Source organism: Rhinatrema bivittatum, chromosome 2 (assembly GCF_901001135.1).
Source record: "Rhinatrema bivittatum chromosome 2, aRhiBiv1.1, whole genome shotgun sequence".
Classification (NCBI taxonomy): domain Eukaryota; kingdom Metazoa; phylum Chordata; class Amphibia; order Gymnophiona; family Rhinatrematidae; genus Rhinatrema; species Rhinatrema bivittatum.
Window position 1 is genome coordinate 104,410,206 of NC_042616.1, and position 21,570 is coordinate 104,431,775.

General features: G+C 41.3%; 1 protein-coding gene across 1 annotated transcript in view; it reads left to right on the plus strand.

Moving 5' to 3' along the window:
* WDR60 (WD repeat domain 60) overlaps nt 1-21,570 on the plus strand; it is a 373,459-nt gene that overhangs the window by 144,057 nt on the left and 207,832 nt on the right. Inside the window, exon 9 of the mRNA XM_029588515.1 lies at nt 10,659-10,875. Coding sequence (XP_029444375.1) covers nt 10,659-10,875 — 217 coding nt within the window. The remainder of the gene's footprint in view (nt 1-10,658; nt 10,876-21,570) is intronic.

The window sequence follows — 21,570 nt, forward strand, 5'->3', positions numbered from 1 at the left end:
AATCCTTGTTCAGGAGCTTTCTTTAAAGCTATTGGTCATCATGCATACTCTTTTCTTAGTAGTCTAGTTAACCAATCTTTAGAAACAGGACAATTCCCATCCAATTTGAAAAAAACATCCATTCTACCTATTCTAAAATCAAAAACAAAAGGTACAGCTGATCTCAATAATTACAGACCTATCGCCTCTCTCACATCATTAGCTAAACTAATAGAATCTGCAGTCTTACGTCAACTTTCCGATTTTCTATCCGAAAATAACATTCTCCACATTAACCAGCATGGCTTCAGAAAGGGACACTCTACAGAAACACTTCTTCTATCTACCTTTGACACATTATTCCGGGCCTTTGATTCATACACAGATTATATTATAGTATTTTTAGACATCTCAGCAGCATTTGATACGGTTGATCACCAAATTCTCATCTCAGGACTACAAGCAATAGGTATCACTGGAACAGTATTAAGTTGGTTTTCATCCTTTCTTACAGATCGCCCTCAACAAGTTAATATCAATCATCAATTTTCCACTCCCTACACAATTCCCTCTGGCGTTCCCCAAGGATCTTCATTGTCTCCCATACTATTCAATATATATCTTCTTCCACTTTGCCACATCTTATCTTCACTCAATTTACAATTCAAAATTTATGCAGATGACATTCAATTTCTGGTACCCTATAAAACTTCCTGGTCTGACACCCTTTCATTAGTTTCACTCTACCTATCTACCATTAATTCTTGGCTATCTCATAATCGTTTAAAATTAAATCCATCAAAAACTGAATTGGTTCATTTAACATCCATTACAGATTCCTCTATAGGTCCGCCATCCCATTTCACATTCAATGGTTCAACCATCCCAATTAATTGTCACGCCATAAATCTAGGAGTAACCATAAATACAGATTTATCCATGAAACAACAAATTTCCTCCCTAACAAAGAAATCATTCTATAAATTACAGCTTCTGAAACGTCTTCGTCCTCTTCTTTTCTATCGTGATTTCAGGACTGTCCTTCAATCTCTCATTTTCTCTGGTCTAGACTATTGTAATGCTCTCTATCTAGGTCTATCTGATTCATCAATTCATCCGCTACAACTAGTTCAAAATAGTGCTGCTCGCTTATTATCCGGTACCTCCATTCGCAATCATATTACACCCATCCTACATTCTCTTCATTGGCTACCCATAAAGTACAGGATAAAATATAAAGTAATCTCAATCATTCACAGTCTAATTAATAATTCCTCATCCACCTGGCTTTGCACCTTACTCCGTATTTACAAACCCACCCGACACTTAAGATCACTTACTCAAAATCTCTTAGACATTCCATCACCACGACAGGCCAGATTAGACATCACCAGGAAAAGAGCTTTTTCAGTAGCAGGACCATCACTCTGGAACTCACTACCCAACCCTCTTCGCTTAATATCAAATCCTCATCATTTCAAAAAAGCTCTAAAAACATTCCTCTTTCAACAAGCATTTAATACTTCCACTAAGCAACCCCCTGATCATAAATGAAACTTCATCTCCCAAATTTCTCTCATCAGTTACATGTCACTTTAACTTCTCCCTTCCCTATCTTCCCATCAGTGTTCTTTAAGGATATTACGATTCGTCCCCTCTCGTTCCCCCTTTTTACCCTCCCTGCCCTCCTTGCTCAAGGCACGCTACCTTTATTTTATTTTAATTTTAATTAATAATTTGTTTTTAGCTAGTTATCATCTAGCTATTTAGTCAAATTTATGTATTTAAGTTTATTTTAGTTATATTTTATTTTTATTTTTAACATGTTGTAAACCGTTTTGATAAAATTTTATTTTAAAAAACGGTATATAAATACCTTTAAATAAATAAATAAATAAATAAATATATTGAAAAGTAAGGGTCCCAATACGGATCCCTGAGGCACTCCACTGCCCACTCCCTTCCACTGAAAAAATGTTCCATTTAACCCTACTCTCTGTTTCCTTCTTTTAGCCAGTTTGTAATCCATGAAACGACATCGCCACCTATCCCTTGACTTTTTACTTTTCCTAGAAGTGTCTCCTGAGGAACTTTGTCAAACGCCTTCTGAAAATCCAAGTATACTACATCTACCGGTTCACCTTTATCCACATGTGTATTAACTCCTTCAAAAAAGTGAAGGAGATTTGTGAGGCAAGACTTGCCTTGGGTAAAGCCATGCTGATTTTGTTACATTAAACCATGTCTTTCTATGTGTTCTGTGATTTTGATGTTTAGAGCACTTTCTACTATTTTTCCTGCACTGAAGTCAGGCTAACCGGTCTGTAGTTTCCCAGATCGCCCCTGGAGCCCTTTTTAAATATTGGGGTTACATTAGCTATCCTCAAGTCTTCAGGTACAATGGATGATTTTAATGATAGGTTACAAATTTTTACTAATAGGTCTGAAATTTCATTTTTTAGTTCCTTCAGAACTCTGGGGTGTATACCATCCAGTCCAGGTGATTTACTACTCTTCAGTTTGTCAATCAGGCCTACCACATCTTCCAGGTTCACCATGATTTGGTTCAGTCCATCTGAATCATTACCTATGAAAACCTTCTCCAGTACAGGTACCTCCCCAACATCCTCCAGTAAACACCGAAGCAAAGAAATCATTTAATCTTTCCTCGATGGCCTTACCTTCTCTAAGTGCCCCTTTAACCCCTCGATCATCTAACGATCCAACTGACTCCCTCACAGGCTTTCTACTTCTGATATATTTTAAAAAGTTTTTACTGTGAGTTTTTGCCTCTACTGCCAACTTCTTTTCAAATTTTCTCTTAGCCTGTCTTATCAATGTCTTACATTTAACTTGCCAACGTTTATGCATTATCCTATTTTCTTCTGTTGGATCCTTCTTCTAATTTTTGAATGAAGATCTTTTGGCTAAAATAGCTTCTTTCACCTCCCCTTTTAACCATGCCGATAATCGTTTTGCCTTCTTTCCACCTTTCTTAATGTGTGGAATATATCTGGACTGTGCTTCTAGAATGGTATTTTTTAACAATGACCACGCCTCTTGCACACTTTTTACTTTTGTAGCTGCTCCTTTCAGTTTTTTTCTAACAATTTTTCTCATTTTATCAAAGTTTCCCTTTTGAAAGTTTAGCACGAGAGCCGTGGATTTGCATACTGTTCCTCTTCCAGTCATTAATTCAAATTTGATCATATTATGATCACTATTGCCAAGCGGCTCCACCACCGTTATCTCTTACCAAATCCTGTGCTCCACTGAGAATTAGATCTAAAATTGCTCCCTCTCTTGTCGGTTCCTAAACCAATTGCTCCATAAAGCTATCATTTATTCCATCCAGGAATAAATGATAGCGTGTTCTGATGATACATTTACACAGTCAATAGTGGGGTAATTGAAGTCTCCCATTATTACCGCACTACCAATTTGGTTAGCTTCCCTAATTTCTCTTAGCATTTCACTGTCCATCTCACCATCTTGACCAGGTGGACGGTAGTATATTCCTATCACTATAGTCTTCCCCGACACACAAGGGATTCTACCCATAAAGATTCAATTTTGCATTTAGTCTCATGCAGGATGTTTATCCTGTTGGACTCTATGCCATCCCGGACATAAAGCGCCACACCGCCTGCTGGGTGCTCCTCTCTGTCATTGCGATATAATTTGTACCCCGGTATAGCACTGTCCCATTGGTTATCCTTCTTCCACCATGTCTCTGAGATGCCAATTAAGTCTATGTCATCATTCACTGCTATACGACCTGGCTCAACAACTACCTGAAGCCTTAAAGACCCTCAACAAAGACGACGCCAACTCTGCTACAAATTCCTGGATTTCCATCAACGCCAACCTAGCCAAAACCCTATGCCCAACAGTCAGAAAAGAAATAAATACCTCAACTAAACACAAATCCCCATGGTACTCCCAAGAACTAAAAAAAGCAAAACAAACACTAAGACAAACTGAAAAAAAATGGAGAAAAACCCCAACACCAGAATCCTCGAAAAAACAGTCAATAATCAACTCACGGATCACCTTGAAAACCATAACATCTTGCTACCTCAACAGCATGGCTTCAGGAAACTATTTAGCACCGAAACCCTCCTCCTCACCCTCACCGACACCATCCTCAGAGGACTCGACTGTGGACAATCATACCTCCTGATACTCCTCGACATATCCGCCGCCTTCGACACCATCAATCACAAAACACTCCTCTCAAGACTCAAAGAGATCGGACTAAGAGACACCACAATCATATGGTTCGAGTCATATCTCCATAACAGATCATGCAACATCAAGATAAAGGCTTCCGAATCCTCCCGAATAACACTTACACATGGCGTCCCACAAGGCTCCTCCCTCTCCTCCACCCTATTCAACATCTACCTCCTCCCCCTCTGCAAGCTCCTCTCAAAATTGGACCTCACCTACTTGGTCTATGCCGACGACATACAAATTTTACTCCCCATTAACAAATCCATCGAGGACACCCTAAACAGATGGAACCAACTCAGCACGGAAATGACTCAACTCCTATCCCAACTATCATTATGTCTCAACCAAAGCAAGACTGAAATCCTACGCATCTCAAATGAGCTCACCTCAGCCCCCCTCAGCATCATCACCTCTAATAACACAGGGGCACAAATCACAACATCTACAAGAAATCTGGGAGTGACCATCGATGACGAACTCAACCTCAAGCGTCACATCTCTAACATGATCAAAGATGGATTCTTTAAACTGCAAACACTAAAAAAACTCAAGCCCCTCTTCCACACACAAGACTTTCGAACAGTACTACAGTCAATAATTTTTTCTAAACTGGATTACTGCAATGCATTACTCCTTGGACTACCTGAAACCACCATCCGACCTCTACAAGTACTGCAAAACGCAGCCGCCAGGACCATCACTAACATCAAAAAATGCAACCACATCACACCCACACTAAAAGAACTTCACTGGCTGCCCATCGCCCAAAGAATACAATATAAAACCCTCACCCTCATCCACAAAAAAATAAACAATGAGATGAACTGGCTAAACACCGCCATTCTCCCATACTCCCCCCAAAGAAGCCTCAGATCCTCAGACACCGGCCTACTCATCATTCCCAGCTCTAAAACCGCGCACCTCTTCTCCACCAGAAGACGAGCCTTGTCATTTGCCGGCCCCACCCTCTGGAATTCCCTCCCACCCCTTCTTAGGAACGAACCCTCCACTCAAGTATTCAAAAAACAACTCAAAACCTGGCTCTTCAGAAAAGCCTTCCCCCCTGACACATAACCCCTGCAATGGGATCCAACCTCCTGCACTGGGATCCAACCTGCCTCCAAATAGCCCCCCCTCCACTGATCTGCCCTGATCTACCCTCCCCTTAATTATTTATATATCTACCTCCCCTCTCCCCACCACCCTCCCTCCCCCACATCCCTACTCAGGGATCCCTAACAGGTTATTAACTACAACGCTTCCTCCCAATCTCCTTTCTAAACATTATTCTCTATAGCTCCCGTATCCTTTCAAGTTTTAAATGTTATACTCTTTTCGATATTAATCAGTTAACATATTTTACGCTTTAACCATTATGTAAGTTACTATGTTACAATGTAAGTTATCTTGTTGCAGTGTAAAATAAGCAGTCCCTGCCTTAAAGCAGTCCCTGCCTTATTGGTTTCTTGTTTCATGTAAACCGATGTGATATCTCGATCGAATGTCGGTATATAAAAGTTTTAAATAAATAAATAAAATAAATATACATTCTAATTCTCCCATCTTACTTCTTAGACTTCTGGCATTAGCATACAAACATTTCAACGTTTGTTTTTTGTTTGTATTTTCATTCTGCTTTTTAATTGATAGGAATAAGTTAGAATTTTTTAGCTCAGGTGAGTTTTTAGTTACAGGCACTTGGACTACTTTTCTTATTATTGGAACCTCACTGTCGGGATGCCCTAATTCTATTGCATCATTAGCATCCTTTGAAGATACCTCTCTCTGAACCATGCGTTGCTGAGCGACTGTCGGCTTTCCCCTTTGTTCTAGTTTAAAAGCTTTTCTATCTCCTTTTTAAAGAGACTCCCCCTTCCCCAAAAGGTTCCCCAGTTCCTAACAAAACGGAATCCCTCTTCCTTGCACCAACGTCTCATCCACGCATTGAGATTCCGGAATTCTGCCTGCCTCTGGTGATCTGCGCGTGGAACTGGGAGCATTTTAGAGAATGCTACCCTGGAGGTTCTGGATTTAAGCTTTCTACCTAAGAGCCTAAATTTGTCTTCCAGAACCTCCCTCCCACATTTTCCTATGTCGTTGGTGCCCACATGTACCACGACAGCCGGCTCCTCCCCAGCACTGTGTAAAATCCTATCTAGGTGACGCTTGAGGTCTGCCACCTTCGCACCAGGTAGGCATGTTACCAGGCGATCCTCACGCCACCAGCCACCCAGCTATCTACATTCCTAATAATTGAATCACCAACTATGAAGGCCGACCTAACCCTTCCCTCCTGGGCTGTAGGCTTTGGGGAGATATCCTCGGTGTGAAAGGACAATGCATCACCTGGAGAGCAGGTCCTTGCTCAGGATCCTTTCCTGCTGCACCCGGTTGATGCTCTCCAATCACGAGACCTTCTTCCTCAAAGGCAGCACCAGGGCTGCCAGTCTGAAGTTGGTACTTGGCTACTATGTCCCTGAAGGTCTCATCTATATACCTCTCTGTCTGCCTCAGCTCCTCTAAGTGTGCCACTCTAGCCTCTAGAGATCGAACTCATTCTCTGAGAGCCAGGAGCTCTTTGCATCACATGCACATGTACAACTTCTCACTGTCGGGTAAAAAATCATACATGTGACACTCGATGCAAAAGACTGGGAAGCCCCCCTCTTGCTGCTGGCTGCTGCCTTCATCTCAATTTTGTTCAGTTCCTAGTTAAGTTTTAGGTTGCTTTGGGAGTAGGAATGTGTCTAATTAACATCCTTTAAATGTATTAGTGAATTTACTATATGTCTGGTAGTGGCCTACAAGGCACTGATCAAACTCTCAATAAAGCTTTTTTTTTTTTGTGAAAGTGGCACCTGCCTATAAATTAAAGGATGAGCTAGGGGTGGGTTGGGAAATCTAAACAGTCTAAGTTCAGTTAGTCAGCCAGAGTTTTATTACATATCAGAATGTAACATATATTTTTTTCAACCATCTCAACTCACTAAATTTATAACAGATAGAAGTGCTGTTGATGGGCATGAAGTGGTGATTCCTTAGAAGTTGTGATGTTCCTTGATATTGAGATATGGTAACTCCATTCAGTCGGGAAAGCCAGAATTACTTTGTTTGGTTATTATTTGAATATGTGAAAATGCAAGACTTCATATATTAGTGGAAGCCCCCATTCGTAGACTTTGAAATAAGAAGGCTTATGAATACTTAGGGCTGGATTTTTAAACATACTAGCACGGGGTACATTTGTGCAAGCTACCCGGCGTGCACAAATGTACACCCGATTTTATAACATGTGATCGAGGAGTTAAAGGGCCACTTAGTGAAGATAAGGCAATTGCGGAAAGATTAAACGATTTCTTTTCTTCGGTGTTTACTGAAGAGGATGCTGGGGAGATACCCGTTCTGGAGAAGGTTTTCATGGGTAATGATTCAGAAGGACTGAACCAAATCATGGTAAACCTAGAAGATGTGGTAGGCCTGATTGACAAACTGAAGAGTAGTAAATCACATGGATTGGATGGTATACACCCCAGAGTTCTGAAGGAACTAAAAAATTAAATTTCAGACCTATTAGTAAAAATTTGTAAACTATCATTAAAATCATCCATTGTACCTGAAGACTGGAGGGTGGCTAATGTAACCCCAGTATTTAAAAAGGGGTCCAGGGGCGATCCGGGAAACTACAGACCAGTTAGCCTGACTTCAGTGCCAGGAAAAATAGTGGAAAGTGTTCTAAAGATCAAAATCACAGAACATATAGAAAGACATGGTTTAAAGGAACAAAGTCAGCATGGCTTTACCCAAGGCAAGTCTTGCTTCACAAATCTGCTTCTCTTTTTTGAAGGAGTTAATAAACATTATTATTTATTAATATTATTTAGAGCTTTTTTATACCGGCATTCATGATACAATCATATCATGCCGGTTTACAGATAACAAGGGGTGCAGTAACTTCATACATATAACAAGTGCATAAGAAACAATGAAGTTACAATATAACAGGGTTGCTAGAACTGGAGGAGCAAGGAGGCAATAATTAAAGAAAATTATACAGAAGTAAAATATTTACAATAGGCAGTATTTACACTATGCAGCTTTGGTCTGTTAATGGATATTAGACTCGGGAAAGGCTTGTTTAAATAGCCAAGTCTAAAGCCTTTTTCTGAATGTTAATAAGCATGGCTCTTTTTATCTTTCACCTTTATCTACATGTTAATAAACATTTTTCACCTTTCACCTATCATCTTTCACCTTTCATCTTTCACCTTTATCTACATGTTAATAAACATGTAGATAAAGGTGAACCGATAGATGTAGTGAATTTGGATTTTCAGAAGGTATTTGACAAAGTTTCTCATGAGAGGCTTCTAGGAAAAGTAAAAAGTCATGGGATAGGAGGCGATGTACTTTCGTGGACTACAAACTGGTTAAAAGACAGGAAACAGAGAGTAGGATTAAATGGACAATTTTCTCAGTGGAGGGTGGTGGGCAGTAGAGTGCCTCAGGGATCTGTACTGGGACCCGTGCTTTTCAATATATTTATAAATGATCTGGAAAGGAATATGACAAGTGAGGTAATCAAATTTGCAGATGATACAAAATTATTCAGAATAATTAAATCACAAGCGGATTGTGATAAATTGCAGGAGGACCTTGTGAGACTGGAAAATTGGGCATCCAAATGGCAGATGAAATTTAATGTGGATAAGTGCAAGGTAATGCATATAAGGAAAAATAACCCATGCTATAGTTACACGGTTAGGTTCCATATTAGGAGCTACCACCCAGGAAAGAGATCTAGGCACCATGGTGGATAATACATTGAAATCGTTGGCTCAGTGTGCTGCGTCAGTCAAAAAAGCAAACAGAATGTTGGGAATTATTAGGAAGGAAAGGTTGAATAAAACGGAAAATGTCATAATGCCTCTGTATCGCTCCATGGTGAGACCACACCTTGAATACTGTGTACAGTTCTCGCCACCGCATCTCAAAAAAGATATAGTTGCGATGGAGAAGGTACAGAGAAGGACGACCAAAATGGTAAAGGGGATGGAACAGCTCTCCTATGATGAAAGACTAAAGAGGTTAAGATTGTTCAGCTTAGAGAAGAGACGGCTTGGAGGGGATATGATAGAGGTGTTTAAAATCATGAGAGGTCTAGAACGGGTAAATGTGAATCCGTTATTACTCTTTTGGATAAAAGAAGGACTAGGGGGCACTCTGTGAAGTTATCATGTAGCACATTTAAAACTAATTGGAGAAAATTCATTTTCACTCAACGCACACTTAAACTCTGGAATTTGTTCCCGGGGGATATGGTTAGTGCAGTTAATGTAGCTGGGTTTAAAAAAGATTTGGATAAGTTCTTGGAGGTGAAGTCCGTTACCTGCTATTAATCAAGTTGACTTAGAAAATAGCCACTGCTCTTACTAGCATCAGTAGCATGGGATAGACTTTTTGGGTACTTGCCAGGTACTTTTAGCCTGGATTAGACACTGTTGGAAACAGGATGCTGGGCTTGATGGACCCTTGGTCTGACCCAGTATGGCATGTACTTATGTTCCTTCTCCAAGCACTACCGCTTGGATGTTAGGGCTAAGGGGATGCTGTATTTGCACAGATGGTATTGACTAGAATGCTGGCAGCCTCCTACCCTTTTTGAGATTAGCTTTGGTACATCCCACTCATGGGGATTGATCTGCCTGAATGCTGAGGAAGGAGAAATTACTACTTACCTGATAATTTTCTTTCCTCTAGAAAGGGCAGGTAAATCCCTGATCTGCCCTAGGTTGCTGATGTTTTAATTTGTGGTTAGCCTTTCTTCAGGCAAGCTATGCAGACTATGTTTCCTGCTGTTCGTTAAAAACTGGTAAGTGGCTTCTCTAGCCATTAGTTTGCTAGATATGTTCCTTCTTTTGGCTGTGCTCATTGTTCCTGTTGGTTGAGAAACATGAATTGTTGGCTGTTGATAATAATGTTCAAGTATAATCAGTTTTCTTCACAGTTTGGCTTTTCTAGAGAATACTGGTGGGCTGATGTTGGGACGGGACTATATAGCTGTGACGTTAGCTTTTGCTTCATCTCCATCTGCTGGCAGAAGTGCAGAACTCTGTTCGTCTGGCCATGTGGTCTTATCTCATGTCCTGGTTTGATGGGGATTCACCTGTCCTTACTAGAGGAAAGGAAATTATCAGGAAAGTAGTAATTTCTCCGTTGGCCCCAAAGATGTGAAAACTCTGGCTATCCAAATTCAGACTCATTTTGTAGATCTGTACATTAGGGGCACTCTTGTATAATATGACTAAAATACCAAATTCCCTCATTCCAAGATTTCTAGCAGCAGGGACTGCTTTCTGTCATCAAACTTGAATTTCATCATCTAGGGGCATCTGTAGAGATTTGAAGGGATGCTTTCAGAAATCTATGTCCATTTCTCTTTCAAGGACTATGCTGATGATTTTGAAGAAGAAGGAGAAGTAGTTGAAGATGATGATGTTGATCGCATAGATGTAGAACCAACAGAAAAACTGAATGGAATCTCTTCTGCCAAAAGAGCAGAGATTGAAGAAATTCAGAAGGCTATCAATGCAGAAAATGAAAGGGTTGCTGCATTCCCATCAAGGCACAGCCAAAATGTGCATGAAAGAGAACAAAGGAAGGGTCTGTATCTTACTAGAAAAAAAGTTCTAAATAATTGTATTTACTGAAAGAAAAAATTATAGCTATTAGAATAATTACATAGCTGTCTCTGCCTCTGTGGCTTTTTCCAGTATAATCAAACTGTTCAATAAATTTCTGTTTTTTCATAAAAAGTTCAAAACCATTTTACTTCTTTACAAGTATTTAGTGTTTGGGGTTTTTGTATATTTTGTTTTTGTACATGTGGGTTTTTTTTTTTATCATTGAGGATAACAATTTTTCATTTCTTTTTCAGGATTCTCCTTAGTGTGAAGTTTTAATGCATTTTAATTATTATGGAGGTCAAAATTCAAAAGGCATTTATCCCGATAACTCAAAAGTTATCTGGCTAAATGTCAGTTTTGAAAATTGAGGCCTGTTATGTGGATAAGTCATAAGAACATAAAAACATAAGAAATTGCCATACTGGGTCAGACCAAGAGTCCATCAAGCCCAGCATCCTGTTTCCAACAGTGGCTAATCCAGGCTACAAGTACCTGGCGAGTGCCCATTATACAGATAATTTATCCAAATAAATGGTAGGAGGTCTGGGGAGGACTAAATAGAGTTAGCTGAATAAGCTGTTCGGCTATCTCTAGGCATGTGCAGTAGCAGGGTTAAAGTTATCCGGGAACCCGTTCCCGGATAACTTTAACTTTACTGGCTACATTCATAGTATATCACTGGTTAAGAAGCGCTTGAATTTAAAGAAAAAAGGCTCTTGAGTGGACCTGCCAGCGCATTCCTCCTCCTCCTGAGTCCCTCAAAATTTGTATCAATTGTTTCAGGCCTACAGCCTCCCCCCCACACACATACACACAAAAATAAGCCAAAGCATAGGTCCCCAAGCATAAGGCCACCATCCTCAACCATACCGTAACCTTCTGGACCCCCCACAATCCTCTTGCTATCACTGGGAGCTAAGAACTAGTTTCCAGTTCCTGGTGCATCTAATGTTGCTTTCACAGCTACACTTGACAACAATCCTGGATGTATTGGGAGCCAGATGCTAATTCTGAGCTCCCACTCACTATAAGGGGCCTGAGGAGGTCCGACTAGGGTGGGAGAGTTGGAGATGGGGAGGATCTCCTTTTGCTTGGGAATCTTCACTTAAAATATGGGGAGAGAGTGGGGAAGGGAGGTTTTTTGGGCATGTAGGCCTACAACATTTGATGCTAAAGGGGTCTTGAGAGGTGGGGGGTGGGGGGTGGGATTGAGCTAGCAGGCCTGGTCAGGAGGTATTTTTTTAAAATTCAAGTGCTTCTTAACCAGCTATATTCTTTGAATAAAGTCAGTTAGATTAAAATTCCCAAATAACTTTGAAACCAGATCTGCTTGCAGCTCTCCGGGACTGGAGCTGCTTTCTCCTAATCTAATAGGTTTGCTTAAAGACAGATTAATCGTCCATTGTCTTAAATGATCTTCAGATGCTTCTGGCAGCTCATGATCATGTTGAATTTATGGAAACTAGTATAATGTATCTCAGCAGAAATTCTTCCATGCATTTTTGATTTGATTTGTTTCTTTAAGGGCCTCTATTCATTCTTCCTTTGGTCAAGCTGGTCTTGCTTGGCCTACGGTAGTTTCATTTTTAGTTCTGAAGACAAGCAATATTCCATAGTCAGATTCATGGGTGACATCATCTTAATGGTCACCAACATGGTCACGCTTTTCAGAACTTTCTAGGAAATTCTTGGAGAACTCTTTGAGCATGTGTGGCAGTTCCTATGGTCATGAAGCATGCCTCAGTTTGTAATTTTCCGTGTTAGATGGATGTGTTTTCGCTGTAACAGCTGCTGTTTTCTCTGCATTATGTCTCCAGAATGTATTTTCTCTGCCCCATGTTTTTTCCTGTGTTTAGTATGTCTCCGTGTTTCTTTTTCTCTTACCCTAACTTCTAGTTAGATTTTTCAAAGCCTTTCTACAATTTCTTTTTTTTTTTTTTTTTTTGCTGATCCTGTCAAAGGCCTGTTTTTTCCACAGCTTCTGACAGGTCTCCTGGTCAACCCTCTTGTTTTTCCTGGTTGTCTTTGCTTGAGGAAGATGTTCTTTGATTTTGTATCATTGATTTTTTTCCTGATGATGTCAGAGAAGGCCAGCAGCTTCAGATTTTCTCTGAAGACATCTGTGACTAATCAACACAAGACTTGTAACAAGTGTCTAGATGAGGCTCATGATGTGTTCCACTGCAATATCTGCTCAAAGATTTTGCTGAGGGCCATTTAGATTGGAAAAATGAGACTAGTGTCTCATTTTGTTCGATTTATTTATAAGCTGCTTAAACCGAGGCCCTAAGCAGCTTACAAAATAAAACACACAAAATGAAGACATAAGCGCATACAAAAAAATCAAAACAGCAACATGGGCTATGTCTTGATTTTGTGTATGTTATTTTGTACGCCACTTAGTACCTTAGTTTAAGTGGCATATACATAAATCAATCAAACAAAATGAAACACTAGTCTCATTTTGCTAATCTAGATGGCCCTCAGCAAACGCTCTGCCAGGGTTGTAAATTTGAAGCAGAACTTTAGTCCTTAGCAGTGTATCCAAAGCCAGTAGGTTATGTACAAGCACAACAATCTTATACTTAATACGCCATTGCACAGGGAGCCAATGGAGATTGTAAAGTTCTGGTGAGACCTGAGATTAATCAGGCAGCAGCATTCTGATGCAATTGGAGAACTTTAATAATAGTTAGTGGGCTCCTAAATACATAGCATTACAATAGCAGGGAAATAGTTATGCAAACCTTGGGAAAATCAAGGTTTGCATAACTATTCGGAAATTATCTGAGTGTAATAATGGCTTAATGCAGTGAAGAAATCACAATTTGTAGAATCTGGCTTTTACAGCAGATTTAATTTGTGGGGCCATAGATAGTTTAGAGTCAGTATTTACTCCTAGACTTCTGGCCTAAGGAAGGGCATTGATCTCAGTCCCCACATTTCAAGACCGGAGGAATTGAGATTGTTTCTTTGTTTTGATTTATAACAATTTCAGTCTTGGATAAATTTGGGCCAATTTATTGTGGGTTAACCAATATTTAATAGAGTTCACTAGGGATGTGCATTCGTCACATCCATTTTGGCAGGTATATGTGTACCTTGCTGTCTTTCTAGTACATGTGAGAAATGGAGAGAATGCATGGGGGTAACTTGCTTGTATGGCAGTTACTACCCTTAACCAATAAGCCTTGATACTTTTGAAGCAACTTCAACATTGCTCTCTGCTTCAGCAGCAAGGGGTAAAGGAAGTTGGATTCAGACAGCAACCAACGAAGACCCCAAATCTTACTGTCTGGGGAACAGATGCATAGACATGAGGGAAAAAAACACAGAACTGCTTCTATGGCTCCTGTTTGACTGCCTTCCTTCTGTTATTATTTGTGATAGTTGTGGGTGGATCCTTGGGCCGATGGCAGATGACCATGCCCACGGGGGAAGATCCCGAGAGAGACCACCGGTCAGGCTCAGAGTTGGGAGACAAACACACACAAGTTCTTTTATTAAACAGTTCTTGAGAACCACCAGAGGTGGCAGTAGTGAGCTGGAAGAGCCCGGCTGGGCTGTAGTCCCTCAGGCACTGGAACAGCGATCCCAGAAAGGCTGAGCTGTAGAAAAACAGATAGTGAGTAGGCAGAGTATGCAGAGTTCAGGAACAGAACCTTGATGTTAACACTCACACTGTAGTCTCTTAGAATAGCCCAGGAGCTGGAATGAAGTAGGCCCTCGAGTAGCGAGTACCTGGTTCCAGGGAAATCTCTGAGAGAGAGATGGTAACTCACTGGTGTTGTAGGCAGCGGTGACTTCCTGGCAGAAGTTATATTCAGTAGCAGGTCCGGGAACGTGGGCCCTCGAGGAGTGAGTACCGGTTCCAGACTGCGACCTGAAAAGTAAAAGAGAGCGAGGCCCCCGAGGAGCGGGTACCCCTGGTAAAGTCCGAGGAGGCAGAGTAGCAAGGTATGTGGAGAGCGAATCCCATCCGCAGTGATACCTGGAGGCAGCTAGGTAGGAAACCCTCTGCTAACCTTCAATACCTTGAGAACTTTAGTCCTCAGCAGTGTATCCATAGCCAGTAGGTTATGTACAAGCACAACAATCTTATATTTAACAATCTTATATTTAATCTTATATTTAACAATCTTATATTTAACCCTCTGCTAACCTTCAATACCTTGAGCGTTATACCTTCAATTTGGGACGGGCGCTCAAGGCACCGAAAGCGTATGAACGAACGCCGTGACATCACGCATGCCCGTTCATGCGCCTTTGCTGGCTTGAGCGCCCAAATTGCACTATGGGTGCGCGTTCATCCATCTTCGCCGGCGGGGGCCGCTTTCGCCGCTGGCTGCCCCTGGGAGGCAGGGGACCCGCGGTGCGCGCCTCCGGAGGAGGGCAGAGAGGACTGTAAGAAAAAGTAAGTTAACTTTTGTTACACTTTATTCCCAATACTTTAATAGCATGTCGAGTCGCTTTTCGCCCTGCGCCTTGCTTCGGGAGGAAGGGAGAGAGGACTGGGGCTGCCCCAGAGACCGGCACCCATGGACGTGGCCAGGGCAGGTGAGCGGGGGCTGGGGGATGAGATTAGTCGTGATCTGAAGGGTTTTTAGGTTTTCTTTTGCTTCGGGAGGAGGGGAGAGAGGACTGGGGTTGTTCCAGAGACCAGCACCCATGGACGCGGCCAGGGCAGGTGAGCGGGGGCTGGGGGAAAGTTTGCCGCCTACCCTTACCCCTGCCTCTAACGCAGGGGTAAGGGTAGGCGGTAAATTAGCAGGTAAAAGACGCGGCAAGATAGCAGGTTAAAAAGGAGATAGTTGGGGCGCACGTTACTGTATGGGAGGGAATAGCTAATCGGATCGTTTACATACATATACATGCCGCGGGCGGAAAGGGATACGTGTAGAGTAAAAGAAGCGGTAAGGATCGGTAAAAACTGATAGTGAATCGCAGGTTAGACTTACGCGGCCAAATTGTGAGTACACAGCGGGTTAGAAACGGGGTAATTGTGGCCGTGCTTTACTGTATCAGCCTGTCGATTAGTTAGCGAAATGAAAGACCTTTAAATATCCGAAGATGATGACATCATCTCAGGGGGCCGCTCCTGAGGTTCGCGCCACTGCTGGTACTTGAGTCAGGGCCGTGCCGCGCGCGCGCCCTTAGGCCTTAGGAGAACATGGTGGAAGGCAGCGTCTAGCCGGTCCGGGAACGCCGGAGGAGGGTGGCAAGATGACGCCGCGGCAGTCAAACGTCCATCAACACAGGAGGGAGTCACCAAAGAGGTAAGGAGGGTAGAGTGGAGACGTCGGGCAGCGACGGTCGCAACACCTTCCCCCATTTTGATACTAATTTATGCAGCACCTCCTTTTATTAGTATGTACTATTTGTTTTATGCTGTATTGATTATTTGTAATGTTCTGAACGTATTTTATTATGTATGTTTTATTGGAAACCGCTTCGATGTTCCTCTATGAAGAAGCAGCATACAAAATTTTTTTAAATAAATAAGTCCATAAGCAAAGCACATCAAGCAGCACTGTCTGAATTTTGAAAAAGGCTCATCACCCAGTAAAAATGTTACTAGCAGTACATTTTTATGGGTTATCATAAGGCTTGGGAATTACTGCATAGAGCGGCAGTTGCTAACCTTAAGAGAAAGATGAGGTAAACTGCAGAACGCAGAAGATACTACCATAAGAAGCTTGTTGGGCAGACTGGATGGACCATTTTGGACCTTTTCTGTGGTCATTTCTATATTACTATGTTACTGTGATTAATATTGAGATACATGCAACCTATTATATATACACACACACACACACACACATATATATATATATATGTATATACACATACATATATATATATATGACACTCTATTTAACATATACCTTCTTCCCATTTGCCAACTACTAAAAGATAGTGGAATCACCCACTTCCTCTATGCTGACGACATTCAACATCTAATTCCCATCCAAAATTTGATAGAAGGAAACGTACAAAGAAACATCTGCTCTACTTGTCTCAATTAAACATCTTCTAACATCACTGAAACTCATAATCAACATCGACAGAACTGAAATAATCCTCATGGACAAAAAACCCAATCCAACACCACCACACCAACTCATACTCGACAATCAAATGAACCCAATACTTTCTGTCACCCATACCAGAAACCTAGGAATTATTATTGACAAAGAACTTTCATTCAAGAACCATATATCAAACAAAATCAAAGAAGGATATCACAAACTACTAACCCTAAGACGTCTGAAACCATTTCTTAATCCTTATGACTTCAGAACTGTACTACAGCTACTCATATTCTCAACCATCGACTACTGCAACTCCCTACTGATTGGAATACCATCTTCCAACCTCAAGCCTCTCCAAATTTTGCAAAACTCAGCAGCCAGAATTCTGACAGGAATAAAGGAGAATGACCACATAACGCCTATACTGATTTCACTACACTGGCTTCGAATTAAAGCCCGAATCGAACACAAATCCATGACCATCATACATAAATTTACTAAACAGTGAACATCAAGATCAAATTGGTTTAAACATAACCCCCCAGAATCCCCAAAGAAACTTACACTCACTCAACCGAGGCCGCTTAACAGTCCCCCCCATCAGACATGCTCACTTGACAACAACCAGAGAAAGAGCATTTTCCATCGCCTGCCCTAAAATATGGAACTCCCTTCCAAAAGATTTGAGAACCCAACCTAACATCAAAACGTTCAAAAAAGATCTAAAACCATGGCTATTTTACAAAGTCTACACTGATAATCAAACATCACAACATCCAAACACCCAACAGAACTACCAACCGAATCCATGAAATAACTTGTCACCAACCAGCACCAAACAAATCCTTCTCACTCAAAAATGATTTTTTTCTGGACTATAAAAAAAGATTAACTTTTCGTTTATAATATGTATTCTGTTATACCTTAATTCACAATTGTTAAGAAAATACCTTTTGAATCTTGTAAACCGTTGTGTTGGCTTCACCGAATGACGGTATACAAAACTCAATAAATAAATAAATAATTATCCATTTTCCCACGTGTACTATAAAGTCGGCATGGTACACGCATACCTACCGAAACAGATGTAATGAATGCACATCCCTAGAGTTCACACACAGTGCACTAGAAGCAGTTGTATCAGACCAGGATTGCTCTAGAGGAATAAAAAATTGTATGTCATCTGCATATAGATGGAAAATACAAAGTGAAAGTATGGTTTCACTGAACTGGCACAGAAGACAACATTAAAGCCTAAGCACCATGGAATTGCATTGCCCACTGGAGCGAGGAGTTATGAAGGAGGCATTGACTCCTTAGATGTAGAAGCCTGACAGGCCTGAAGATCAAGAAAAATCTTGATCTACCAACTTGCCAAGCACAAGGCTCTGCACTCTCAAGTTCTGAGCTGAGATGAAATATCTGGGAGGGCCCATTGAAGGATAAGGATTGTCAATGCCTCCATTGACATGCAGCTTTGAGAGCAATGGGACAATCAAGTGTGCTATCTGACCCTGCACCTAAAGGGAAAGCTCTGTCTCACATTCTGAGCATTCGCTTTAATCTCTAGAGATCTAGCTTTGCATTTTCAGCACTGCTTGAGACTCTCTGAGGAAGGTCTGCCTTCTTGCAGAGTCTTATTGACGCCAGTTCAGTTACTTTCAAGGAGGAACTTCAGAGGCAGCTAGAACAGGCAGTACGTGAAGGATGTAGATCGACCAGCATCAAAAAGCTCATCTTCATTTGGAGTATCAAGTAACTCACCTACTGTTGCCTCTCCTGTTGTGCTGAGTATCTTTGTATTGTTGTCAAGCTTCTACTGTTGAGGTTCAGTGGCAATGCAGAACACAGAGTCAGAGCTGACCTAGCCTGGAGAAGAAAGCCTCTCCAGACCCTTGGCAATAATTGACACAGGGGCCCTAAGAGTCAATCTTTGGTGCTGAAAGAAAGTCGACTCTAGGATGAACACATCCTCATTTGTTGCCTCCAGTTTTTATAGATAGTGACTGAATAGTCATTCATGTCCCTCTATGGGTAAGATGAGTTGGGTTCTGAAGAGGAATACTCATTTGATCTCCCCTTAAATTCCTGTCTGCCATTGGCAAAGAGTAATTCTTCACCAGAGGATCTCTCCTTTCCTAGTTTTCCTCAGGTAATAATTAAAGCAATTCCACTGAGTTGTACGTCAAAGGAGAGCCCAGAGCATCCTTTTTTGGTCTCCCCTGTATCTGATTGGTCTGATAGAGTTAACGGCAGTGCCCAAAATTATTTTTCTTTCTCTACCAGGACATATGTAAGAAGATGCGGAGACCCCATACTCCAAACTTCTGATTGGCAATTAGGCAGTCACCATGCTTTGTGTTCAAGAAACTGAAAGATTTGATCAACCCCATTTGCTGTATCTGGTCTGTAGTTGTTAAATCTTCCCTGGAACATGCTAAGAGGTTTAGGAGGAATGTTTGCCGCGCCTAGGACACTTTAGATTGTTTTGTGAGACTGCAGTATTAGAATATTATTTGCCAGTGTTGCATAGTCCAATTTCTGCTTATCCTAGAAAGGGCACGGAAGTTCATTGACTGCCTCCCTAAAGAGTTCAAGGTGATGTCCATTCACTAATGGCTCAAGGTAAGAAGTGCAAAAAGTATCTTATATGCTCAGCATGCAGTGCTTTTGCAATGGCATCAAAAACTTCTTCAGTAGCTGTAGATGAATGTAAAACCTCATGGCTGCATGCATCCAGCAGGAAAGGCTCATCAATGTACCTTGTACTAAAAGGAATCTGTTTGGAGATAAAGGTCAAGGAGGCAGTGGATACTTGGAAAAACCACCATGTGATGCTTCAGACCCTCTGCTGTATTGCAACCTAGGAGTCAACCGTCTCCTCCAAGATGCACTAAAATCAAGAACCCAGGCAAGACATTTCCCACAGAGACTGTTCTTCCAAGATTTGATTTTCGCTAGCAACAACAGGACTTCAGACCTCACTCACTATTTTGAAGGTAGATGCTTTAACCCCCCACAATGCAATGTAGTCAAAAGCAGGGATGGGTTTTTGACTGAATCCAGAGACTATAACTAACATTCAAGACCTTATGCCAAAAGAACTCCCTGTAGGTGGATGATTGAGGTTCTCTGTGAACTGTTGATCCCTTATTGCTTCTGACTACTGGGTCTTTTGCAAAATTTCAGAAGGCTACGGATTACACCTATTGACATTTCTTCTAAATCACTCAGCCAGGGGAGCATTGAACTATGGATGAATATCAGGGCTTGTTCAGGTTATAAATCTCCTTCGTCATGGACTCTGAAGTGGTTGAAGCTGTACCACCATAGGAAGGAGGTTGGAGATTTTATTACAGCTACTTCCTAGTGCTCAAAAAGATTGGAGGATTCTGTCCCATGTTAATCTAAAGGCCTTGAACAAGTGTCTCATGACAGAGAGGTTTAAGATGGTTATCCTGAGCTCCTTAATGCCCCTTCTGAACAGAGAAGACTGTTTTCTGAATTTGAGGGATGTGATATACTAGTAGAGATACATCCAGGCCGCAGGCAGTAGATCAGATTTGAGATAGGGAAACATCATTTCTAGTACTATATGATGATTTATGGCCTGATATCAGCTAGGCTAGCATTCCAAAATGTTTTGTTTAGAGTTTCATGTTTCCCTAATTGGGTGATTGACTGAGCAAGGCAGAGGCAGATGAGTTCTTGCAGAACATCATCTAGGTGCTGGAGTTACTAGCATGTGTTGCCAAATATCTCATGTTTAACCCAACACCTCAATTAGAGTTCTCAGGGGCTCTACTAGTCATAATTCCAGCCATGGCTTTTCTCCCTGCCAACATAATTGCAGACTTGGTGTCTGCAGTGGGGGAAATAAGGTAGAGTCAGCAGACAACTTAAAGTATGTTGAGAATGTTTGGTTTTATGGCCTCAATAGTCCACATGATCTCCCGTGGTATGACTTCATATGAGATAAACCAATTTACTTTAAATTTCCAGTGGAATCAAGCCATTCAAGGATTTCAGGGATGGATCAATGTACTGAAGAAGTTCAGAGACTCTGTCTTGGTGGCTTTCCCTTTCCAATTTGACCAAAGGCATGCCTTTTAAAATTCAACCTTACACAATTATCCTCACCACAGATACATCCAGCCTGGGCTGGGAGCTCATCTAAATGGACATCGTACCTAGAGTCCCTGATCCCTTCAGGAAAAGTTTGCAGAAATCAAGTGGCCATCCAAATTGTTCAGGTTCAGACAACAGCCAGGTAACTATGTTCTAACTGAACAAGTAGAGAGGAATAGGTTATCTCTCCTCGTGCTGAGAAGCTATCAGACTGTGATACTGGGTCATATCAGTTGGTATAATCCTAAGAGCCATTTGTCTGGAATAAAAAATGTTCTGGCAGACTTGCTGAGTTGCCAGTTAGATAGTTACAAATGTTCCTTGAATTAGTGTCTGGTAACAGCATCATCTCCTTAGAACGATCTGTTCCCAACAACTCGTAGTAGAAAGGTGTCAGCTTTCTGCTCAGATCAGAAAGCAGAATAGTGTTAGATTTTTCCTTCATTTTCCTGTTACCAGTTTTATAAGGACTACAAATTACAGCACTGATCAGGTTATAATATATGATTATA